General features: G+C 34.1%; 1 protein-coding gene across 1 annotated transcript in view; it reads right to left on the minus strand.

The window, feature by feature from the left end:
• The window catches only part of GLT1D1 (glycosyltransferase 1 domain containing 1), a 113,690-nt gene that overhangs the window by 54,010 nt on the left and 32,426 nt on the right, over positions 1 to 27,254 (minus strand). Inside the window, exons 4-8 of the mRNA XM_031948414.1 lie at positions 24,696 to 24,747; positions 17,126 to 17,162; positions 13,834 to 13,890; positions 4,231 to 4,326; positions 1,059 to 1,108 (exon numbers count right to left, since the gene is read on the minus strand). Of these exons, the coding sequence (XP_031804274.1) occupies positions 1,059 to 1,108; positions 4,231 to 4,326; positions 13,834 to 13,890; positions 17,126 to 17,162; positions 24,696 to 24,747 (292 nt within the window). The remainder of the gene's footprint in view (positions 1 to 1,058; positions 1,109 to 4,230; positions 4,327 to 13,833; positions 13,891 to 17,125; positions 17,163 to 24,695; positions 24,748 to 27,254) is intronic.

A 27,254-nucleotide genomic window follows, 5' to 3' on the forward strand; every position in this document is an offset into this window, starting at 1 on the left:
GGAGACAAAGATTAAATCAGACACAGTTCATAACTAATGAACATGTACAAATAACTGTAATACAAAATCTCTCAAGCTAAGTACATAATAGAGGAACAAAATTCTAAGGGAACGATGCAAAATGCTGTCTCCTTTGAGACAAGGGAATGCAATTATTTCTGACTGAGGGAATCAGGAATGGTTTCATGGAAGAAGTTTTTAAGTGGGACCTGAAAGAATATGAACAGACAGAAATAAGGGAGGGAATTACAAGCCTAAGAAATTGTGTGAACGAAGGCACAAAGGTAGGGAAGCCAGTCAGCCAAAAGCATTAAGTGCCTACTATGTATCAGGTACTATGCTAAGCACTGGATATGTATGGTGTGTGTGTGTGTGTGTGTGTGTGTGTGTGTGTGTGTGTGTATGTATATAGTCCAGTTTGTCTGATGTGTAAAAGATAGAGAGAGGAAAAGTAGCATTAGGTTAGAATAGAAAGTTAGATGGTTCTGGATTGAGAATAATATAGGAGTCAACAACACTATTAATTCAGTTGCAAAAGTAAACTACCAAGTCTTACCATATGCTGGCCTCTGTGCCCTAAAGAGTCATAAATGGCTCGATACACAGACTTGGAGTCAAGAGGACCCAAGTCCAAAGCTGACCTCATACACTTCCTAGCTGTGTGACCCTAGCCATGTCACCTCCCCTTGTTTGCCTCAGTTTTCTCATCTGTCAAATGAACTGGAGAAGAAAATAGCAAACACTCCAGTAATTTAGCCAAGAAAACCTAAAATGGGGTCATGGAGAGTTGGACATACCAGAAATGACTGAACATATCCTAAATCCCTGGTATTGTTTGGGCACTGGCATCCATCCTGCAGCTGAACTTTATTTTATGCCATATTTCCCAATAAGAAAAGGAACTCCTGCAGGTCAAGAACTTTCTCGTTTTTTTCTATTTGTATCCTCAGTACTTATCACATTGTGGGGCACATAGCAGGCACTTTTTAAATGCTTTTTCATTCATTCATCATTCATTCAAATATGGTGGCTTATAATTTACAAATACATCCACTTACTTCAGGTCCCAAAATAACCATGTAAACATTGGGTTCTTCTCGATGCCATTCTTTAAAGAGAAAAAAAAGAAACTTTAAAAAATTGGTTCTCAGTCATACCTAACTGTACATGTGTTATTACAAGTAATTTGAAAGTAAAACAGCAGAATTTTATGCATAATATTCTCTCTTCGTTCTTCAATTAAAACTCCAGATATGAACAATTGTTATATATCTGCATTGTTGCATCTCGTACGAGAAGAGGAGTATTATTTCTAATTGATTCTTTTAGTAGAAATCCTTAATGCTTTAAATGAAATAATTTGCAATCATTTATAATTTCTATAATTATTAAAGCTGCACATTAATAAGGAAGCTAAAAACATAATGTTGCACGTTATCAGCTCAATTTAGATCTCTAGAGATATTAATTAGTTTTGTTTCAAGGAATCCTTGTGATTTTTTTTTTATTCTCTTGCAACTGTTTTGTCAGTAACCCTTGAAATGAAAACACTCCTACCCTTCATTAGTGAGCACATACTACAGATTTTTAAATTTCACAATTAAATAATGAAACAATTTGTCTTAAAGAACCAAAAACTGTAAATTCGAATGATTTTCAGATAACAACATATCACGTATTCTATGATAAAACATTAGTTTGCAGCTAATTTTACAAGGGTTTGTCAATATTCAAAGGAGCATGGTGAGCCCATTTCTGAAAGCTATCAGAAATCCGCTACATGGATGATTTTCAGAGTCTGGAGGCGGCCTGTAAAGCAGATCCAAAATAGATTATAAGGAAGAAAGTGAATACCAATAGTCCCACGAAACAGTCAATAATGCTAAAGACAGATTGACTGCCTTCTATCCTTTCTACCTCACTCCAATTTTACATTGAACCAGTGGGACAATTAGTATCATGATTACCATTTTTTCCCCTATTTACACATCTTTAAATAGGATGTTTAAAGCAAAGAATGTCTGTTTCCCCTTTACTCACATGATAGCCCTGACTTCATCAAACATTTAATATTCAGTAAACTTTAGCTATAGAGGGAGTCCTTCAGACTCAAAGGTTCAAGATTTGAGTACAATTGTCCAGTCTGAAAGGTAAAAGTCAGTCTTGAACTTGGTCTTCTATTTCTGGAACCTACATCATGCTCATTCCCTCAGGTCAGTCAGGACAGTAAGGTCTATCCAAGGGGGGCATCTTGATCTACCCAGTCTCCAACTTACCTTTCATTCCTTCTCCTCTCCCATCTCCCCTTGGGAGAATTGATATTTCTCTATGATATTTAATGAATAACTATTAAATTAGGACCAAGGTTTTTCCCCTCTTCTACTTCCTCATCCAGAAATCAACCAGCATGGAAAATCTTGTTCAAAGGCTTACCCAGCCAAGAAAACCAAGATCCAATCAAAAACAGTTAAGAAATTCTAAGTTTAGACAAATGGGACAGTCAACTCAGACAGGTTGGGAAAACGTGGGTTCTCTCTTTTCTCAAATAGGTAACATAAATTGAAAAGTCTTTTTTTACAAAAGTTTGGATGTTCAGTGGCTCGTGCCTCAAGATCCTCATTGGAATATAGCCCAGCCACTTAATGTAATATTCATTCTCACTCTTTACCTCTTAACCAACCAAAGTCAACTGCCACCCTCTGGAAAATCCACTAGGAGTCAAGAGTCCTTCATCATGATTGTCTTTGGCATTTGAAAGCACCTCTGACTTTTTTTTATTGACAACATGCTAACATTATTAATAAAATGACTAAAAATTACCCAGACATTATGTCTTTTCAACTTTTTAAACATTACACCCTTGCTCTGGGAATAACAAATATTACAGCTATTGTTAGAAAGGGAGTAACTACAAGCAATTCCTCTTATAATCTTTGTGATTGACTAAATGAGAGCTCCCTTTCCTGGTTATCAGCATTTTGGGTTGTACCCACGTAGTAGGGTTTCTTGGGAACAGGGACTTTTAAGCTATATCCCTTGCACCCAGCACAGTGCTTGGCACATAGCAGATACTTAATATATACTTGGTGAATACACCATTTTGCTTGATGGTGACTTAGAATATTTACTCTGTAACTTGACAAGGATTTAATCCAGCAGTCAATTCTCTTGCTCAGTGCTTATTCCTGTGGTCTAAGATGACTCGAGCTACATTTTCTGATTAAATGATTAATGGTATTAAAGACAAATTAGCCCCTAATTGAGAGAATTTCTCTGATATAATTATGAGGACTGAAAGAGCTTGAAAATAAGGAGAAAACTGAAGAGAAAGTGAGCACTGTGAAAAGAAAGTTTTAGTCAAAGCAGACCAGGGGATCCTAATGATGTGATCTATGATGGAAGGTTTCCCATCAAAAGTTGGGATTTGGTCATGTGAAGAATTCACAATAGCCATTCTCTCTGGCAAAAGGTAGACTTATTTAGGAAATGGGTTACAGACAAAATGAAGGAATACGATAAGACACCGGGAAGGATAAATATGAAATAGAGTGGGAGAACATATGAAAAGCAAGTTCCTCAGTGGACCTCACCATTAATCAGTAGAAAGAGTACACCCCATGAGGTTGGAACATGCTCTTAGCTGCTAGGATAAATCCTGAAAGAGACTTAGCACTCTGAAAGAGTTAGTTAGCTGTAAGGGGGAGAAGTGGTGTTGGGAAGCATAGTGGAGTTAGGGGAGATATAGGGGAAGGGAAAAGACATCACAATTGTAATGCCAACTGAAGCAGGCTAAGGATTTAGCAAAGAACCAAGAACAAAAAAAAAAAAAAAAAATTTACAGGAAAAGTTACTTATTTGATAATTTTATGGCTTACAGGTAGTTTTAAGGGGTGATCTACTCACTATTGTCTTAGGAACTTGGTTATCACTGACCAACAGATTGTCTATCTGACTCTCAGAAATGTTTATAGGACTACACTATAATATTCCTAAGCCCAGGAGATTTTAGAATTATTGACAAACAGACTGTAAGGATAAAATAGCACTCTAAGGTCAGGGAACCTCAGGACTACTGCTATATTTCCCCTAGAAGCTGTACCCCATCATGTTTAGCCCTTTTACAGATAGCAAGTAGAATGCATTCCCCAGAGTATAAGTATTCCCAGAGGATATTGGAAACATCAAGAGATTTATCCATAAACAGAAGGGATATATCCATAAGAAACATACCTGAGAAAGCATCCACCAAATAAAGAGGATCTTTGACTCGTCTAAGTCCACATATCAAAAGAAAAATGTGCAAATTATCTGCTCCTTGGTTGATTTCTGCAACAGAATATTTGGAAAATTTAAAGAGAGCAACTTACCCCCCCAACATAAAACCAACAAATATAGGCACATAGTTATAGAAGTGAGGTGACTCAGTTGTTTTCATTGGTTCTCTCCAGTCTTTCATTTCTAGGTTGGATTTTCCTGGATCCAATCTCTCTCCCAGTTTGTAAACCTGCTCTGTCTGGTGCACAGGTTGGCTCCCCCCATGCTGGAGAAGATGGGGCCCAGGGGAAGGAGGAGGAAGAGGGGGAGAAGAACTGACCTACCATAACTGGCCTGAGTGCTGGACTAAGCAGTGTGTGAAATGAATGTGAATTCAAGCTTTCATCTTGCAACTTACAACCATAAATATGTTTTATTCATCATGCAATCTTCATAAAACCATAGAGAGTATAACCAAGGCTGTGATGTTTTCCTTGTTCTATTAGTCAAGGTTTATCCTGGTTTTCTTTTTCTTTTAAAAGATCCTCTGTTCACAAAATAAAATATGTTCAGTCCTTTTGACCTTCTTATCTCCAGTAAATAATCCTAGGAAATTTAGATATGCGTTATCAACTGCAGAACTGGCCTTGCTAAGTCCCCTAAGTCCTCCAAGCAATCTTGCCTTCCTTTGGTCTTCCAAAGGATTGATAGCTGGCTCCCCACATAAACCCTACTCATTTGTTTTTTAAAATACATTTTTATTTATAAATTTTTATTTTTACATCACACAAATTTTCCCAAAATCTCCTCATATCTATTCTTTTTTTTTTTTTTTTTTTTGCTGAGGCAATTGGGGTTAAGTGACTTGCCCAGGGTCACACAGCCAGGAAGTGTTAAGTGTCTGAGGCTAAATTTGAACTCAGGTCCTCCTGACTTCAGGGCTCATGCTCTATCCATTGCACCACCTAGCTGCCCCCTCCCCATTATTTCTTAAAGACATTCTGAACATTCCTTTAATTTTGAATTGCTTAGAGAAATTTCATTTGTAAAAACCAGGAAAACAAGAGATTTGTCCATCTAATCCTCAATTCTCACACAAAAAGGCAGTCTATATTTTGTGAACAGGGCATAAAGAATGTGCTTTGAATTCACTGCTAACCTCAAATGCATTTTCTCATAGGACAAGGCCTAGGCCTATGATTTCATTAATAGAGGGAATTCCCAGGGAATTCCCAGGGAATTTCACTGATAGAGGAAACTCCCTCTATCAAAGCAGGTCTGGACCTTCTCATCTTAGAGAATTGTCCAATAAACCAAAAAACTAAGTGACTTTCCCAGGATCACAGAGCCCACACACACCATAAAAGCACATACCTAACCAAAGGAAATTTCTATAAGAAAATATGTTTCAATTTAAGATACTAGAATATATCTTTTGTTATGAGGAAAGGAACTCTCCCCACCCTCACCTCTTTTTTTATCTACCATCCCACTAAGAGCACTGGAAATAGTTATTCTTCTGTTCTATTTTGGAAAGCCTGGAAAGTTGGGAGCTCCAGGGTGAAGAGCAGGATGGAAACTATGGTGAGTAAAGAGTTAGCCAGAATGGATGAGAAATGTTAGATAAAATGGGTCCTGAAGCTGAGGGTTCTTCCTCACTCCATTGTCATTTTCTAACTGTTCCTTCTAAGGGACACAAAAGTTAGTCAACTGCATTACCCAAGACAGCCCAAGCCCCACCCTTCTCATCCCTCCACCCCAAGTTTCTACACAAGACAAAAAACCAGAAGGCATTTCAACAGACCTTTTTTCCTTCCTCCTTTTTCCTCTGCTAATTTACCCAGGACAGACCACTCTCCATCCCCTATCACTTGCCCAAATTAACAAGCCCGGAATTAAGAAAATGAGAAATGGAGAGAAATGAAAAAGAGGAAATGCACAAACATCAAGAGAAGGATAATGGGGTCTTGTTTTGAGAAGGGGAAATAAAAAGAGAAAAGTCACCCTGACCTTGATCACTCAAGTCTCTCTGACCCCCAGTTTCCTCATCTTTAAAAGAAGAACCCAGACTCAATGACCCCTGGGGACCTTTTCAGATCTAAATCTATGATTCTACAGTCCTGTGATTGTAGAGTCAAAAAAGTACTGCCTGTTTACCTCTATAAGTACACAAATGTATATACATACACAATCCCACAAAAAGAAGGCAAAAATGTATTGAATGCTTGCATGAAAAATTCTGTTTCAGGCTCATGTTGTTGACATTTTTAATATAAACTAAATTAAAGCTTCAGATCTTTTAATTGGGATATCACAATGCTCCATAATTGGTCTTTAAAAATGTAAGAATGTATGAATGTAAGAATGACCATTTTTTTTTTTTTTGGCCCTGAAACCAGGACAATCTCTTATCATTTCTCTCTGTGCAGAACTTAATTTTCCCTGTGCTCGTGATCCACAAAATAAATGGTCTCTTTGGTTTTCTGGTCTTCAGGGTGAATACATCTGCTTTGGAATTTAATCAAGGCTATTGAAATGTCTCTGACACAAGCACAAAAGCTAAAAAAAATTAATTCACAACCAGCTTTGCTGCTATTTTTTATTCAAATGTAAAGCCGAGATGAATTTCTTACAAAAGTCACCTTTTTTGGGGGAGAGAAAAAAAAACCTAAACTGTTCTCAGAGTACACAGTTATGTAATGATGTTTCAATTGGGACCCTGAATTCTGTCTCTATATAGAAATGACTGTAATGTACAAACAGTACTATGGCCCCCCAACTATGAGCTCCTTCAACACTGACAGAAAAATAAAACCCTAATGAAAATTTTTATTCAGTTTAACAAAGTTAATTGTCTGTCATTTGGATTTGGGGAATGAAAAAAAACCTCTCTCTAATAGGTAATAAAGACAGAAAACAATGTCCAAGGATACAAAAAACAGAAAAAAATCTAAGTACTTCTTGGTCACTTTGGAGCAATGCAGACCTATCAGTGTTTATGCAAAGAAAAATTTCAAGAAACAGTGGTGGCAGAATGAATAAATATTTCATATTATATAATATGTATTAAAATTAATGTAGTTGGCTATGTTACTAAGGAGAAAAAAAAACTTAACACTTCTCCTTTCTCAGTCTACCCCCAACATCTTCATGAAGAAAATGAGGTATACAGGAAAGAATGTCCGAAAGAAATGAATCAGAGGAAATATGAGAAGGTTCTGTAGCACATGGATACTTTAATCTCAGACATGAGGACAGGGAAGAGAAATCTCCCTTTCTTGATGACAAGGAAGGTTTAACTGCTTGGTCCAATTAGGTCCAAAAAATCATGACTGTATCCTGGGGCACGTCTGGCTGGCTGGCTGAGTTTCTGCTGTGTCCTAGTCCTTAACCCCATCCAACCAATTGCAAAGCTTCTTGGACTACTTCTCTGTGCTCCCCCTCCCCCAAAGGGATTCTTTAAGAGTTATAATATGGACCACTGCTTATCCCATACTTTACAGGTCTCCCAGTCCAGGCTGTGAGGCAGTTGGTATATTCTTTATTGGACGAAAGAATTAAAAGGATAATGAAAATGGACATCTGAATACGAACTGAAATTAGAAGAAAGGTTATCTGCCATTTTTTATCTTTTACTTAAAGGAATGGAAATGCAAATTGTAATGGTGATTTTTTTTTGTATTAAACTTAACATGCAGAAATATTATTTTTGATTCAAACTGAATATTCTCATCATACATCAGCAGCATTTTCAGGAAAATCAAGATAGTGGTTGGAAAATTCTGATTGAGACGCCAAAGTATTTAAGTTTTTCTGACTTTGGCATCAATCCTTTCTTGGTTTACAATTATAACCTAAGATCTAATCCAACTTTAAGAAAACTCATTCATGTCATTTCTTTTTATTTAAAAAGTAAATAAAATAGCCTGTACTGAGAGACTGAATAACTTATCTGATCTTATTTCTTCAATTCATTTCAGACTATAATAAGATGTATTATTTTTCCTATGTGTATTTTTTTCATGTCTCAAACTTCCAATTCATCACTTAAACAACTATAAATTTCTTTCACAGACTGCCATTTCTGGAGAATAATTATTTTTCTCTTCAACAGAGTTCGTTAATCCTAGAGAATTTTATCAGCCTCCAAAGAATCTGACAACCGAAAACATTCTCTTATACTTGGATAGGTGGGGGTTCTAGATCATTTGATTTCTGAGTGATCATCAAATGATGAGTGTCATCGTTGAAAGTATTTTTAAGAGGCAAAAGATATTTAGCTTTGTTTTTTTTTTCTTTCTCATGCTTTTTCCCCTTTTGATCTGATTTTTCTTGTACAATATGATGAATATAGAAATATGGTTAGAAGAATTATACATGTTTAACCTATATCAGATTGTTGTCTTAGGGAGAAAGGGAGAAAACTTTGGAACAGATTTTCCAAAGGTTAATTTTGAAAACTATCTTTGCATGTATTTCAAAAAATAAAATACTATTAAGAAAAAAGATATTTAGTCACTTGTTGTTTTCAATATACTGTACTGCCTCTTGGCACTGGATTTGGAATAAAAAGACTGGAATCTCAGTCCTGGCTCCACCAACATAGGGACAGATATAAGCAAGTCATTTGGCCTAAGTAGAGTTTCCTTTTCTTCAAAATATGAATGAATAATATTTATTTGTTTATGAGCTTATGTATGTGGGAAAGCAATTGGTAACCATAAAACATTAGATACATGAGTATTTATGTAATTATTATTGACTCTCCACAAACCTCTTTGAACCTCAAAGGTTTCTCCCTGACTAGTGCCAAGTTTCCACTTCAGTTACTATACCAGTAGCTAATGATGCAATATTTATCAATTATGTGATCCAATTATGTCGCAATGTTTTCTAACCACTTTTTTATCATCCCTCTCCTGTGTAGATTTTGGAAAAAAAAAAAATCATCAACCAAAAGAGTCTAGAATCTAAAATTAATCTCTGAATTACAAAAAATAATAATAATAATAATTTACAAAGATAAAACTACAGGTATATAATTTTCAAAGTCTAAGACCAGGACCATACAAAATGGCCCCAAATCAAGTAAATGGGGAATAACTCAGAAGTCAGTTTCATAAATATAAACTGCAACCGATTTTTCCCCTGGAAGCCATCCCTAGCATTTTCTATGGGTTTTTGATTTTGTGGAGAACTTGACATACTGTTACAAGGACACAAGAAACTTAGTGCACTCCAGGCAAAACATGTCGTTTTTACTGAGTTTGAAATAGAAAATGCATGGACTCGAGAATATATCCTAAGTGGTGTCACCTTGGGAAACTGTAAAAAGTCCTCATAACAACCACTTACTACCTAACAACAACCTGGTTTTTAAGGAAAGGAAAATAATAGTGTAGTCCAGTGAAAAGTAGATGAGGAATGGGCCAACCTGGATTTGATTTCTGTCTCTACCATTTATTATCTGAATACCTTGGGAGGCTAGTGGGTACTATGGTGCTCAGAGTTCTGGCCTGATGTCAGGAAGACCTGAATTCAAATATAACTCAGACATGCACTAGATGTGTGACTCTGGGCAAGTCACCCCACCCTGTTTGCCTCAGTTTCCTCATCTGTAAATTAAGCTGGAGAAGGTAATGGCAAACCACTTTAGTCTCCCTGCCAAGAAAATCCCAAATGAGATCATGAAAAGTTGGATATGACTGAAATGACAAAACAACTATAACAACACTTGATTTGTAGACTCTTCTTCTATAGCAGAGGTCCTCAAACTACAGCTGTGGGCCAGATGCAGCAGCTGAGGACGTTTATCCCCCTCACCTAGAGCTATGAAATTCTTTTTATTTAAAGGCCCACAAAACAAAGTTTTTGTTTTTACTATAGTCCGGCCCTCCAACAGTCTGAGGGACAGTGAACTGGCCCCCTATTTAAAAAGTTTGAGGACCCCTGTTCTTTAGGGTCACTTAAAGTATCTTTGGGACAACTCAAGTAGCAGACAACATGACAGGGATAGTATGTTCCTTACTCTGTTATCACATCTTTATATTTCTTTCTTCTAGGGTGTTATAATGTCAAAACTTTTCAAGCCCCATAACTTGTAGATCATGAATATTCAGTCTAGTGACATGAAAAATACCATTAAAATTTTAAGGATGAATTTTCTTTAGAAGAATGTGGGCAATAATTTTGTGATGATTCTTTAGTTACAGGTTAGTGGGTTTTTTTTTTTAACTGAGTTCAAAGGATTGTTTGCAATCTGTATTTATACTGGGGGTATAGATGGGTCAGTAGAACACAAGACCTGGAGTCTGGATGACTCATCTTCCTGAGTATAAATTTTCACTAGCTGTATGATCCTGGACAAGTCACTTAATCCTGTTTGTCTCAGTTTTCTAATACATAATATAAAAATACATAATACATAAAATGAGCTAAAGAATAAACCACTCCAGTATCTTTGCCAAGAAAACCTCAAAAACTTCTCCATGAAATCATGAAGAGCTGAACACAACTGGACGGCTACAACAGAATAAAATATCCTGCTCTAGATGGTGTAGTGGATTGAGTGCAGGGTCTGAGGTCAGGAAGATTAATTTTCCTGAGTTCAAATATAGCCTCAGACATTGACTAATTATGTGACTCCTGGGCAAATACTTAACTCTCTTTGTCTCAGTTTCCTCACCTGTAAAATGAACTGAAGGAGGGAATTGTCTTTGCCAGCAAAACCCCAAATGAAATCACTAAGAGTCAGATATAACTAAAAAATGACTGAACGACAAAAACTTGGGCAAGTCACTTATTTCCTTTCTGGGAAATTTCTCAGTTTAATTAGCTTATTCAGAGACCTTCAAGTTCTAGTTCTTTCTAGCTCTAAATTCATAAAACTATGAAAAATCATTTTTTAAAAAAAATATCAAGTTACTAAAGAGATTACAATAATAACAGTTAAGCAAATTGAACTTCCCAAGTGAAAAGCCAAGAATAAACAAAATAAAACAAAACAAAAACAGAAGAGTAATCTATTTTACTACAATATACTATAGTTTTTGGTGCTTTAAATCTCCCCACCTATCTAGGAGCCATCCTGAATTTATTTGCATCAGGTGTGTCTGAAATGAAAAAAAAAAAAAAAAACCACAATCAAACCAAAAAAAAAAAAAATCCATTAGGAAAATATAGAGCTGTTGCACCATGCATGATTTATAGGCACTCCAAAGGGAAATGTTCTAGGCAACATGTAATTAGTTTAATGTCTATAAATAGATCTTTTGATGAGCACCGCTAGTAAAAGTATCCCATGAGAATTCCTCCTTAGGGCACCTGACCTGCCTTATTGGTTCTTAATTTAATGGTAGTTACTGTGTTCCACACTGATAGGTAGGATCCATTTAGCACAAGCAAAGTGATTTAATCCTTAAATAAATATTGAGTCTTATATTTGTTATCAATGACATTTGCAGGAGGTATATGTATTTTATATCTTTATAGGCCAATAATTTTTAAAATAGTTTTCCTATGGAAGGAAAAAGGAAAACATGAGTCAAGTTAAAAGCTGGGAATATCACAAAATTGGAGACAGATGTTTAAAGAATATACAATAAAAAAACATGACTCATAGTCAAACACCTACTCTAATTATACTAAGTATTATTTTTACTATACTAAGTATTTCCCTTCATCTTCTGCCTTGACTTCTCAGATGTTAATATTTCTCTGGAATTCTGAGTGTAAGTACCTGCCCTAAAAATGGCCAACTTTCTCATAAGAGAAACTACAAATTTTGGACTTTTAATCACATCTACTATTTACTTTGTCCGGTGTTTAGCTGGAAGTGACATTCTTAAAGTACATGCATGCTACAGCTGGAAAGCTTCTCAATATTCCATAAGCTCAAGAATGATGGAGTACTTGGAGGTCACTATCACCAGAGTCTAAAACAGATCAGTGACTGGTAATATGAAAGTCATTTGGTTATAAAAACCATTAGCCAGAATAACTTTACATCTTTTTTTTTCAAACTATTACCAGGCAGGCTCAAATTGGATAATTCAGATAAGTTCCTCTTGTCTAACACGTTTTGAATAAATCTGAAATTTTACTCTGATGTTGAAGATAATGTTTTATCCAACATTATCACAAGAGAAAATATTTTCTAAGAGTCTTTTAAATATCTTGACTACTTTTAAAATTATGAACAGTGATACTTGTGAGACAATCCACAGTAAAAATACAAGATTTGATGATGAATTATATACTATTCTGGGGAATAGCTAACTTCAAATGTGTTGCTATTATATTCTAAAAACACATCACATTGATCAATTTTGAATTGGCATGTAAGGCTACACATCTATTGACAAGACAAAAAAGCTAAGTACTGTTGGTACTTTGTAATGCTGAGCAGAAACTTCTGCAATTTACGTAATTGATGAATGTACTCTGAAATAATTTCTAATCAGAGGATGAGAGAATCCTAGATTTAGAACCGGAAGTAACCATAGGTTAATTCAGCTCGACCCTTTCATTTAAAAAACAAGAAAATGGAAGTTTTGAGTTGGGAAATAAAGGGGACTGGGATCTGAAATGAGCACTGCCCATAAATGGAGAATTTTTCTTATTGATATAATATTACATTCACATGGAGCATGTGATATAGGGTTCTGATGCTGAGGTGTGAAAACTTTAATTTGAAATGAATGCATTTATAATGGCTGCAGGCCCAGAAACAGAATTGACAGTTTAACTTTTACCCTCATTAGGTTTTGCCTTTTGCCCATCTGGTATGAGTCCTAATTTGCAATCTCTGGCGTGGAAAATGTGGGGGTGGGGTGTGAGCATTAGCACATAGGTGGAGTTTTATAACTCAGATTACATGTTTAAAGTAAAGTTTAAGGAGCAGCTGGATGGTGAAGTGAATAGGGTACCAGCCCTGGAATCAACAAGACCTGAGTTCAAACCCAGCATCCTATACTTACTAGCTAGGAAGTCCTGAACAAATTACAAGAACCCCAATTGCCTCAAATAAAAAAAAAAATGATACAAAGCCAAGTTTTACTTCTTGGCTGTGTTATCACACCTCTAAAAACAACTGTGAAGTACATATAATCTAAATAAAATGTCATTGAGGATTATTGGCCATCAAAAAATAAAAAAAAATTTATTGAAAACTTTTTTTTTTTTTTTTAAATAAATACCTTGATTCTTTCCCCTTGTATTTCACTGTTAAGGCTCAGTTAGTGCAGGGGAGAAAAGAGGTTGTCACTAAAAAAAGGGAAAGAGGAAAAAAGACCTGAAGGAAATTCTCCAAATGATTCCTCAGCCCTCAGATTAGGAAGTGAAATCAGAAGGAATCAAAGGAGAGCAGGATTGTTTCTAGTCTGGTTCTAATTGAGTTCTCCATGCCTGGAGAGAGCCCTCTGTTCATTAAGCACCGATTTCCCAGTTCTTCTCATACCCCTCAGAACTAGGTTTCTTTATCTCAGCCTCTGCCAGTAGCTTATAGTGCAGGAATGCTGATTTATTTATTTACTCATAGGGATGTTGAGACAAATGCTATAAAAGAAGTTAATACATTACCTGTACTTTGTAGAAATGTGTTCCAATTAAAGATGACATTTGGTATTGTTGAAACTCCTGAGTCCAAGTGAGGGAGAGAAAAAAAAAAGACATTTCATTTGTATCAAGTTATCAATATATAATTAAACTTATCTTGCTTTGAATTTAAAATACTGAGAATAGTTCTTATATGGAACCTATGCTATCTAAATACTTTACTGAATTCTCATTAATCCTTGCAACCATATATGAGAAACTGTTGAGCTCCCTGAACTCCACTTACTGATTGCTGCTTAGGGGGTCTTACAAAGTCAAATTTCTATCATATCAAGATCCATGGAAAAAATGAACTGATTGGTTATTGTATACAATAAGTTACTTAAAAGTACTGCAGGATTTGAATGTTTGTGGCAGCCCTTTTTGTAATGGCCAGAAATTGGAAATTGAATGGATACCCATCAATTGGAGCATGACTGAATAAATTGTGGTATATAAATATTATGGAATATTATTGTTCTGTAAGAAATGACCAGCAAGAGGATTTCAGAAAGGCCTGAAGAGATTTACATGAACTGATGCTGAGTGAAATGAGCAGGACCAGGAGATCATTATATATTTTAACAACAATACGATATGATGATCAATTCTGATGGACGTGGCCATCTTTAACAATGAGATGAACCAAATCAGTTCCAATAAAGCAGTAATGAATCAAACCAACTACACCCAGCAAAAGAACTCTGGGAAATGAGTATGAACCACTACATAGAATTCCCAATCCCTCTATTTTTGTCCACCTGCATTTTTGATTTCCTTCAAAGGTTAATTGTACACTATTTCAAAGTCCAATTCTTCTTGTACAGCAAAATAACTTATGGACATGTATACATATATTAAATTTAACTTAAACTTTAAAAAAAAATACTGGAGGATTAAGTAGAAGTGACAACAAGGGGAAATCCTTAGTTTAGATTATAAACTCCCAACTACTTGCCTCTTATGAAATTTCTAAATGTTCACTTGTAAAGTAAACTTTAAAAGTTTCATGACCATGAAGACTCAGGAAGTTATAAGCTGTTCAAAGTTAATAAGCTAGATATAATTGACATCTATGATATCTTTCATATCTTGAGAATTTAATGAAATGGTTTAAAAGCAAATTCAAGGCAGTCTCCTAATAATCTCCAATCCCCCAGAGTGATATGTATTGTAGTTAATCCACTTTTTCTTTAATTCAAAATGTTTACAATCAAGTTAGAAATTTGTAAAATGGTAAAGAGGAGTAGATCTTTCTGATTCTGATCTTCTTGTTTCTGTCATTCCTAGATTTATCTCTTTGGGCAAGTCATATAATCTCTGTGCCTTGATTTCCTTCTCTGTTAATAAAGTTTAAAATATTTTCACCTGCCTTGTAGAATTGTGAAGATCACAAAACAATGGATTTAAATGTTCTGGGTAAACTGTAAAAAGCCATTATAAGGTACCACTGCTACAATTACTCAGAAAAAGTAAAAAGTGCAAATTTCAGAACCAGAGCTGAATTACATAAATTAATAATTCCCTAAATATGTCAACGTTTTTTACACTTGAAAATCACATAAAATCCCCAGTTTCTGAAGAGAATGCCATATTTTCTTCAATGTTTAAAAAACTGATGATTTCATGTCTAAGAAAATGCAGATGGCAAGCCTGTTTCATAGTCAAGATTTTTGCATAGATATGACCAAAAAAACAAAAGTCACCTTGTAACCAATGTTGGCTAATCTGCTCTTCAGGTGATAGAAGCAGAGTCAGCAGCTGGGTCTATACTTGAGGCCTTTTCCATTTTATTAATGCCTGTCAGAATTTGTGCTAAGAAAACTTAGTCTTCAAAAGCTAAAGGTCAACTCCCAACATAAAGCATCAGAACATAGATTTGGTAAAGGGAGAAATCTCACTCAATTATGAGACCTTAAAGCTTGAAATTACTTATAGGGGTTATTTCTGCCCAGTGAGAAGAGAAAGAGGAACAATCTGAATCCCAGCAATTTAGGGTCTTAGAAATGGAAGAACCCCTAACAGTCATCATCATCCCCAACCTCATCAAGAAAGCAAACTGAGGCTCAGAGGAAGGGAAAATGACTTGCCCTAGATCAGACTGCTAGTCTTAACTAGAGCCACTATTAAAAAATCAGATATTCCTCTCTCTCTCAGTCCAGTGCTTTTTTCAGTCATGCCCATGATTGTTCTGAAGTGTTTTTCTAGTATGAGATTTAGACTAATCCACTCCGACCTTTCATCTGATCTTTTTTTTGGTTACCAAAAATGTGTATGCATAAAATAGCTAATGAGGTAAAAAGGCCCATTCTGGATCCATTAAACTGGATAAACATTGTCGTTGAAACCATGACTTTGGAGTGAGCTTTCAAACAGATCTTTCCAAAACTTATATGATGAAATTGTTATTTTTAATTTTTTCAATTATTAAACATTTATATGTTTTTCCTCACTCTGGTGGGGGGAGTAGTCCCCTATAAAAAAATTACCACAATAAAACAAAAATTCCCATGAAAAATCTTCAATTTTTCATTTTCATTGAAAATTTCAATTTTTTTTATTTTTCAAAAAAAGTCTGCATGTTGAGTCTCACTTCTCAGTCAGAGGAGGGCAGCATTCCTTCCCTGCGGTTCTCTATAATCATGATTGAACATTGTGCTGATCAGAATTCTTAAGGCTTTCAGAATTATTCATTTTTCCAGTTTTGGCATTCTATACTATAAATCGCTCTCCTGATTCTAGCCCATTTGTTATTAATGGAGGTTCTAAAATAACATTTCTAGGTAATTCTATTATTGGATCCCTCATTAAAAAAAACTGATAAATATGAGAAAAATGATGGGAAAATGCATCTAGTTGACTAAGTTTTAAACTATGATTCCATAGGGAATCATAAGCTTCATAATACCTATGAAATTTGACTGTTGTAGGAAAAAGAAACAAAGAAGAAACAGGTTTTGACAATCAAGAGACTGAGTCACTAGAAGAACTACCCCTTGAATAGTAGGTCAATTTATTACTAAAACTATACTCAACAAAAAACTTTAAAAGCAGATATAAATAAGAAAATAAATAAATGAATGAACAAATAAATAAATGAATGCACGAATAGATAAATATTAGAATAAATAAAAAGAATGAAGATGAATAAATGAACAAATAAATACATAAATGAATGAATGAATGAATGAATAAATAGGTAAATAAACAAAGCAGATATTACCAAGTAGGATGAAAATCAAAGAAAGAACATACCTTTTTATTTAAAAGTCCTTACCTTGATTTTGGACATAGATTTTACCCTTAGCGTGTGACTTATAAAAAGAAAGGAAAAAGAAATTTCAGAAATACAATAAAGTAACCATTAACAGCCTATTCATAAAACACTTATCCAAAATCATCTATTCAGCTACTCAGACTTTTGACATTTGCCAAAGCAAAAAGCTTTCCTTATATTTTAATAAGTTTTGCCCATTAAAACAACACACACACACACACACACACACACACACACACACACACACACACACTAGGCCAAAAGCAGAGTGAAAGGAATGACCTAAAATTAGATTTAATGCATGTTATAGCAGACACCAACCAATGTGATGATTTTGCACTTACTGGGCTAGTAGAAAAGTTAAATGAGCTTAGATATGCCAGAAACAAAGAACAATGATTTAACAATTCAGGAGAAGAGAAAAGTTTTCAGACAGCTTTGTTTGAGCTTCTTGCTTTATTGGGTAGGGATGAGGTTTACCTTTAGAAGTAGTACTCCAAAAAGGGGGAAAAAAACCCCCAGACTTTTCAATATGGTAAGAATCAAAGAGATCAAATTACCTAACACAAATGACTCATGTATTGTTCCTCAAATATACAGATTTACTATTTCTTTTGGGTAAAGATGATAGGATTCTTCAATTAGCTACCAGAAAAGGGGGAAAAAATTCCATTTTTCAGATTGACTAATATGTCTATTTCAAAATGCTAGCATAAATTCCTACATAAGATCAAGTCTAAAACCAAGATGATAATTAACAGATAAGAATATGAAGAAGTCACATTTTCAACTGCAGAAGACTCAGTTGGTGTCAGGACTATGATCAGAGATTATATCTATATGATATCAAAACAGTCCCGTAAATTCAGTGAAAAAGCCAATCTGGATGTTTGAATGACTGGTATTACTAAAAGTGTAACTAAATGCCCAGATGATGACCGATGGACTCAAACTACAGAGACAATCTTGGTGTAACATAAATCTCAAGAGCCTTGCCTCTGGTCACCTAGAAAAGGGTCAACACTCCAGGAAACTGTCTATAGAAGAACTAAATTTTAATTGATATCATGTATAAAATGGAAAGAGAAAAGAAATCATAAGAAGGCCACCTGTATAGGGGAGATAAGATAATCCTTGGCCACTTAATTAAGGGGCACTGAAGACTATAGGATTGGGGTGAGAGGAATTGGAATAGCAGTATGTTCTTAAGTTCATCATCATTTTAGCATTCATTTATAAGTTCATCTCTACCAGTTGCCTCCCTGGATCACTAATCAACTGGCGGAAATGTGGAAGAACACAGAATTGCAAAACAAAATGACTATGTCCAGGAAAACATTCCTGAAGAGACCAGAAACAAAATCTCCCTTAAATGTCATATATATGCAACAAGGACTTTTAAGGATAAATGCTTCAATAATCTAGATGGTTCTAAATATATGTATTAAGCTATAATATTTCTGAAAAATAAAAGGAAAAAGTACTTGGGTGAAAGGAGCTAACAAAATTCTGTATTGTAATAGAAATTGAGATTCTCATTCACATTGCTAATCTTCAGTCCTAAAACAGACTTAAAAAGAGAATTAGGAGGCCTAAAAATTCCTTTATAAAGGAGGAAAAGACAGATGAGAGCTATGATTAGGGTTTCATCACTGTTACTTATTGAGGCTATTCATGTCCACTATGATCACTAGCATACAAACTTAAAATGCTCCTTTTAGAAAAATATTGCATACTTTTCAACCCACAAGAAAAAAAAATTTCAACACAGAGGTGGAACAAATTAATCTTTTGAAAAGCCTTTGGTATTTGTATCATGAGCTTTTATAAATCACAGTAGTCTTTCACCAAAATCTGCTTTATAATAAGATAAAAATTGGGGTAGGAAAGAATCAAGTTTATTTAATTTTGCAGTAACATAGTTTTCAACTTTAAAAAAAAAATAATGTATAGCAAGAAATACTATTAAGGGGAAAAAAGAAGACTGGTTATTTTAATCTTCATAATGAAGGAAAAAAATTTATACAATCTAGTAAAAAGTCAAACAGATGATATTGATTTTTGAAAGATATTATATATTAAATGCCCTAGACAAAGATTACTTCTCTTTGCTCATTTCATATTATCTCCTCACTTTTTTGAAATGATATAATTCTCTTTGTCCTAATAAAAGATTCATTTAGCTGCTATGTTCTCTAATTAATGCAAAAACCATAAAGATGAATATATTTCAAGTGCTTTTTTTCTGAAAGAAATTAAAATAACCTTCACCTATACTTTATGAGTCAATAAGAAGCTGTTGCTTAATTTGATACATTAAAAAAGATTAAATGCCTTTTGGAAATAACTTATATTAACATATGCATGTGTAATTGAAAAAAAGTGAAAGATTTTTTTTTTGAATTACCTATGTTATTTATTCATTATGATTTATCACAAAACACTGGCATGCATATATATACTCATATAATTGTATCACCTCAAGGCAGTTTTTTATAATATATTCTGCTATTGAATAACAGAAACAAACATTAGAAAAACAATAACTTGAAAGTGCAGTGTACTTTGAACTAAAGATATAAAGTTATTTGTTTAATGAGCCAAATACTTTTTATCAAAGCCCTTATTTACCAAGTTTTTAAAAAGATAATTTAAAATGTTTTTTTCAAAGTGTGAAAGGGAATTTAAATGTGATCCTAGTATATAAGATCTCTATAAAAACTTGAAAAGAACCTGTAAATGGAGATGATATATAACATTCACCTTTTTAAAAGGATATATGCAATTTTAGTAATTTTCCCAACGGATTTAAATAAATGTGATTTTATTTTAAAATCACTAAAAAGCTTCTGATTACATTTTGACTTAAAGAGCTCAAACCCTTTAATAAATGGTGAAAATAGGTTTGATATATATCTCCATCATAGAATTAAATAACTCACAGAAAGAGGTTCACATCTCTTGAGATCCCTCTCTTCCCCCTCCCTAGACCCAACCACACATTTCCTTCTTCCCCTCTACCTGCCCACAAGCAGAGGAGAAATAAACATTCTCTCAACTCTACACCCAAGGCCAAATAACTAGCCAAAGAAAAATGTTTAAAAAAAAAAAGGAAAAACATATAGAAAGAGTAGTAGAGTGAGAAGTAAATTCAATAATGGGATTAAATAATGATTTGCTCTAATCCACAATGAAACAAACAGATGGGTGGTTGCAACTCCAAAAGAAGCTACAACCTCCATTAGAAACAAGACAGTACTACAGTGATACATTATGCATGTTCCTGTATAATGGCAGAAAGATGAAGCTACATGCACAGTGTCAAAGGAAAAGTCCAGGGAAGTTTGTGGCTTTTAAAAAATCCAATTTGTATGAGAATTACTCTAAGTATGTCTCAGAAGCCACTTTTGCCTTTCCCCTGGCTTGGCCTTTTGGGCCCAACTGAAACATTCTTTGTTCACTCCCAAGGTTATAGACCCAGATAAATTGGACGTATTTTCCAGTAATATAACTCAGGAATTCATTACTCAATTTGGAACTTCAGATTTCCAGTGGTCTCACACAGAAAAAGAATACTTAGGACATTTTCACAGTTCCTCCAACCAAAGTTCTCTGAAAAGAAAATACTTTATTAAATAATTATTAAAGCAGAAGCTGCCTAAGATATAATCAATCCTTGAGGTTTTGCTTAAAAAGAAATTAGATACGGCAGTGTAAAACCTGCCATTCCTGAACACAAAAATGATGAAATCAACGTCTATAAAAAAGAATTGGTATATGGTGGGCTGGGTATGTGTGGTTTTTACTGTTGTCTGAAATTCTGAAATAACCACATGATAGACAAAAAAAAAACAACAACAACAAAAAAAAAACAGGCATGGAAAGTAAATAAGAAGTTATTACGTTCAACATGCTGGGAATCAGTCGTTAAAACAGCACACTTAATTACACTAGCACCAGTCACTGGGTTAACTTTCTAAGCTCACCTGTGGTATGAACTGCTTATATAACAGCCAATGAAACCTCTCTTGCTTTCTGCATATCAATTCCCAAAAGAATTTCTGATGAGTTTATGTACAAATGATTGCACCTACAATAAGTACTGCAGAAAAAACAATTTCTACCTAAGATACAGAAAGAAAGATAAACAGCCAAAGAAGGCTGGAAATGAGACTAGTTTTTAAAATAAATAAAAATCATTAAATGTTCTGGCCCCAAAGAATGCATCTGAATATTAACTACTGAAAAATGATTTCCATTGTTTTGTAGTGCTTAAATGTTAGTTGATTTTTAACAGAAGAAATTGTTAAAAAAAAAAAAAATTCATTCATTTATTTTCCTCCTGTATTGGATTCCTATTTTACATAATGGCCTTGAAGTCCCTTTCCCCCAAAAAAATAATTACTTCAAATCCCCAGGGCCAATGATTTGTGCTTAATGGTGAAAGTACAAATCAGACATAGAAAATCCAAATGAGGTAAGCACACAAGAAAAGAAGGAATGAGCCTATAACAATTAATAACATGAGTTAGACAACGTTTATATCATCTTCATCCCACTGAACTAGATCAGATGAAACTTATCATAAGCCTATAGGCATTGAAACACCCTCAAGCCTATGTCAAGAGATATAAGATTGTAGATTCGTGCTCTAAGAAACCTTCCTTTGATGACCTGTATTTTGTTTGGAAGGGGTTTCAAGAAGACCAAATAATTTTCCCCCAATAGGTGAAGCAGTTATCAGACAAAGTCAGAAATGTAAAGCATATTGTTTATAATAAGGAACAACTTCTCTACAGCAGAAATGCATCTACCCTCTCAATTGTAGCTTTATGAAATACTAATGGATTAAAATTTTGTAGTTTAATTTTTTCTTAAACCATACATTTATACTTATATGTAATATTTAATAAGAATTATATGAAATGTATGAGAATATATATAAAATTATACAAGCTAAAAATGATGATGAAATATATACCTCTGCCAAAATCATATTATATGAAGAATTTATCCAAAAATAAAAATCTACTATGTAACATCATGGCATTCATAATTTACCATTAAACACAATTTAAATACTTTAAAAGTCTTACATTGAGATGTTGTCTACACAAATCTAAAAGATACTGAAAAGACCAGAAAAAAAAATTGTCTATATATAAATGTAGTTATATAAAAACCTATACATAAGCCATTATGACCTATATTTAAGCTACCCCTCTAAGACTAAATATAAAATAACATCTCTAGAGAGAGAACCACATCTATATAAAAACATACACTTTTCCTCCCTAGTGATCAGGAGTGTATCCAAAGAAAATTCATAAATTTCTTTTGTCTGGGATTTATTGGAATTAGCTGATTTTTATTGTGGTTTTGTAATAATTAGGAAATTAGTTAATCCATTATGTAGCAAACCAAATCCATTCACTAATATAAGCATTACAAAATTAAAATTCTAGCAGACAATAGTGCAATTAAGAACTAAATTGTAATTACTCAAATACTATGTGATTGTTAAGAATGTAAAAGTAGATTCTTTACAAAAATTATCTTTAAAAAAAAGTATGGACCTTATATTTTGGAGTTGGACTTCATGTACTTTTTGTTGCTGCATTATTCAGATTCTAAAGTAAGCACCTTCACGGATTAAACTATCACCTTTGTATAAATGATTCCAGTTTCTGGGCTCTGTCCCTAGTTTTGGCCTCTATCCTGAGCTCACTGAATGTCTACTTGAGATTTTTCCACCTAAGCGTCCTATTTGCACTATAAATTTAATAACTACAAAAGAGAAATTTTTAATTCTATATGTTATTCCTCCTCACACCAGCAGCATCCTTCACCTCTCCCCATAAAAAAAAAAAAGAAAAAAGAAAAAACTCAGTTCCTCCTATTAGCTTCTCTATTTCTATTACACTACTGCTTTTTTAGTTACTCAATTTCAAAAACCTCATGTTTAGTGCCTCTTCTGTCTTTCTCTCACCTTCTCATGTGCAAAGAGTAACCAAATCTTGTCAACTGTGCCTACCCAGTCACCAGTTCTCATGGTGGCCTTGAGTCTCTCTTGCTGAGACAAGAGTTTTTACTTCCCAACTTAGTCTTGCTGCCAAAAAAAAAAAAAAAATTCTCTCATTCCTTCAATCCATTCTGAACAACTCTACAAAATTAATCCTCCTAAAACAGCATCTTCATCAAAAAACAGTTCTATATGTACAAGGTATTGCAGAAATGCAAATATATGGACTATGTCCACAATATAGATGGGAAAGACTCAGTTCTGGGATCTGTTTTGTCCTTTGATTTTAAATCTATTGTATTCTTGATCGTGATTAGGAAAAAGTGGAAACTGAAAATGGGTTTTGTAAAAATGATGCATTGACAACTACTAAGAATGTAATGAAAATATTGAATAAAACTAACAATGTACATGCTACCTAAGTGGGGAGAATTTAAAGAAAGACTTCCAGCATAATGAAGTCCTCAAGTTTGTGTCCAGGAGGGGAGGAGAATATGGGGAGGCAGCTGAAGGAACTGGCTTGGTTAGATTGGAGAAAAGATTCAGAGTGGATAGAAAAGCATTCTCCAAATATTAAAGGGGCAGTGGAAAAGAGATTCAATTTGTTTTGTCTGGACTCAGAATGTACCTACAAAGATCTAGGAAGACACATGTGGAAGTCACCAGAAGGTAAATGGAAGTCTGACCATCAGGAAAAACTTCCTAACATTTACAGCTGTCCTAAAGTGGCCTGGACTGCCTTAAGAATTAATGAAGGAATTTTCCCTTCATGAGACAACTGTTCTAACAGAGGTTGGATATCCATTTGTTAACAGTGGAAACTACTTTTAAAGTGTGTTTTGGACTAATATATTCCGAGAGCCTCCCAATTCTGAAATATTGAATCCCAGAATCTACATGAGATTTAACTTGCAGTGCAATCACTTCTTCAACTTAATTCTATTTTCTTTCTTTCCTCTTTATTTTTGGCAAGACAACTGGAGTTAAGTGACTTGTCCAGGGTCACATAGTTAGTAAGTGTTAAGTGTTTAAGGCCAGATATGAACTCAGGTCTTTCTGACTCTAGGGCAAGTACTCTATCCGCTATACCATCTAGCTGCCCCCCTATTTTCTTCTTTTTTTTTTCCCTTAACAGAATTCTATCAGTTTAAATGGCCTGACTTTGGAAAAGGACATGTACTCTCCAAAAGTCTGCTGCTGTCAGTAGATATGAAGTCAATGATCTTTACTTTACTAGGAATTTATAATATGGGCCTGCAGTCAGTCAAGCACAAAGGAGGGGAGAAAAAATTAGTATTTGCCTTAAATGGTTGGTTAAGTTATTTTTGCCAGTGAAAAAAGTCCATAAAGGTTCAAAACAGCTACCTAAAAGAAGAACATTAATAAATGAAAAACAAAATTCACTATATTGGTTGTTTACAATCAGAAGTTGTGAGGTGACATCTCCATGTACAAATGGGATATCTTTCCAATATATTTATTTTCTCTCTTGCCCAAGATTCCACTTGTACAACTATATATAATTAATGATAAAACATTAAAACATACCCACTTAGTTAGTGCCATTTCCTTCATTGATTCCGTAAAAGCCACTGCAAATCTAAGAAAAGGGACAAAAATTGTAGTGACAATTACTATGAAAACTTTTCCAAACGACTATGAAAGAGCTTTTAGTGTAAAACATGCAAGACAAAGCAAGAAGCTGACTAAAATACTTACTATGAGGTTCAATTTTTTCCCCATCAAGCCCCTTCAAAAAGAGTTTGCTAGAGAGAAAAAAAAGTCACCAAAGAATGCAAATGCCTATTATTTTTCCTGCCTTTCTTCAAGTAAAATTCTGATCCAGGACCTAGGAAAATGTCATAAAATAAGACTGAGGAGGAAAGGAGGAAATAAGGCCCACTTCCACAGATTAAGGATCAATAGGTTATAGTGATTTAAAGGTATATATTTCAGGGGGTTTAGATACAATCCTTATAAAATCTTTTTCATGAGTTTCATATCATTATTGAATTGTTTTTATTCTAAACTTTGTAATATCCTCAATAATAAATGCAATTAAATATAATCACAAATTGACCAGAAACACAAACCATTTCATTTGCAAAGTAAATGTATAATTTTTTAACATATTACCTTTTTTGTACAGGATCTCCTATTTTCTTTCCTATTTCTATACTAGCATGTTGATATTGCTATTATTTTTTTTACATGGTAATAATGGATACAGTGTTCTAATTCTGTCTCACACTATCACTTTGTATAAGGCTTTCCATGTCTTCTTAGGTTAAAAGAACATTAATATACATTTGGTTCAATTTCAGCCTGCTCATTCTGCTCCTTTGGTCTGCTTTTCTATTTTTTATTCAGTACCAGATAGATTTCATTATCATATTTGAATAATATGATGGCTTCTTCTCAGATTGACAGCCCAAAAAGTGGCCCTGGCAAATAGGAAATAAAAACCCAGCAGACAGTTCCTATTGTATTGCATAGATCTTGGGACAGATTTGTGGAAAAGTAAGGATAAGAACTGGACCCTAGAAGGCCTACATGGGTGGGGGGCAGGCCCTAGAAGGCTTGCTCTGGTGGAGCTCACCTTAAAGCAACATGCAAGCTCCTGAGAACAAGGCCAGTTTTATTTTTTATTTTTGTCTTTGATCTCCTAACATCTCACAGAGGAAAGCTAATCGATAACATTTGTCGAATGGAGGTGAATGAGAAAGAGGGGTCAAATCTCTGATCAAAGTCTCAAAGGTGCCTGCTTTCAGATCTGTTTAAATAATTTCTTCTTCCGAAATCCTTTTTTATCCCAAAGCTCCCCTTCATTTATTCTTGCCATACTATAAAGTAAGCCATTGATATTGCTTTGACTCTATATGTCAATTGAAAAGCATTGGCATTTTTATAATATTAACTTCATCTGGCCATTTACAGAAGATATATCCCTAATTGTTTCTTTCTTTCTGAATGTCAAAATTGGTTTAAAGTTGTATTTATAGAGTGTTTATGTGTTTTAATGATCAAATATCTGATTTCAGTTAGTCACTGTTGTGAATGATTAGGACAGCAAAGTAGATAAGAGCTCTCTGGCAGTCCAAAAAGCCTTAGTTCAAAACTGGCCTCTAAGTAAATAAACAAGGGCAAATTCCCCTCTGCCTCCCCACTTCCCTAAGGCAAAAAGTTACAGGTGGATTTGGATCTGCCTTGGTGGAAGGAGTTTCTCCACCTGAGAAAATCACAGGATCTCAACAGGTAAATAGGTCTCTTAATGATAACAACACCTTTGGCTGTAAATAAAGCATTTAAAATTTCTGCCTTTATAAATTTAACTAGAACTTAGCTATGGCAAAGAACAAGACACATAATTGTATACTGGAACAAAAATGTACATTCTCTTTTTCCCACTATTTACTTAGTGGTTCAAACAAATCTAGCTTGTTCAATACTCTCATCAATGATTTTTTTTTTCCTGAGCCATATTCTGAGAGAGGTACTAAAAATTAATTTTCTATTTCTTTTTTGCAAAATTGTATTTCCTTTATAATGTAACTTCTAAATTATTTGCTTCAAGTGTATTTAAAACTGATATGCATTCATTTTTATTTGTGCTTTTCAAGATTCTCTTGTTTATCTCTCAGTACTTTCTGGTTTGATTTTGACTTTGCTATCTTCCAGAGAATTTCATATTTTCTGGAGCTAGAAGTCATTTTCAACTACTTCTCTCTTTCAATAATATGCTGGGTATTTATCTTCCCTGAGACCATTGGATTGTACTCTTTTAAAACATTCTAAACTAAGTATCTCCATAATACTATCACATATTTCTATAATTCTCATCTTTAAAATTTGACCCCTCCCTAATTTAGAAGTTTTAACCAATGGTATTTATGATTCAGTGATTTACCTAACAATAACATAACTATATATAACTATAGCTATATATATACATATAACTATATATAAAACTGTGATCAATTTTATCTATGTATTATGTGTGTGTGTGTGTGTGTGTGTATACACACACACACCAAAAAGGTATATATATATATATATATATATATATATATATATATATTCTGTTACCATACATAAAACTATATAACA

The sequence above is a fragment of the Sarcophilus harrisii genome, chromosome 1 (assembly GCF_902635505.1).
Source record: "Sarcophilus harrisii chromosome 1, mSarHar1.11, whole genome shotgun sequence".
In the NCBI taxonomy this organism is placed as follows: domain Eukaryota; kingdom Metazoa; phylum Chordata; class Mammalia; order Dasyuromorphia; family Dasyuridae; genus Sarcophilus; species Sarcophilus harrisii.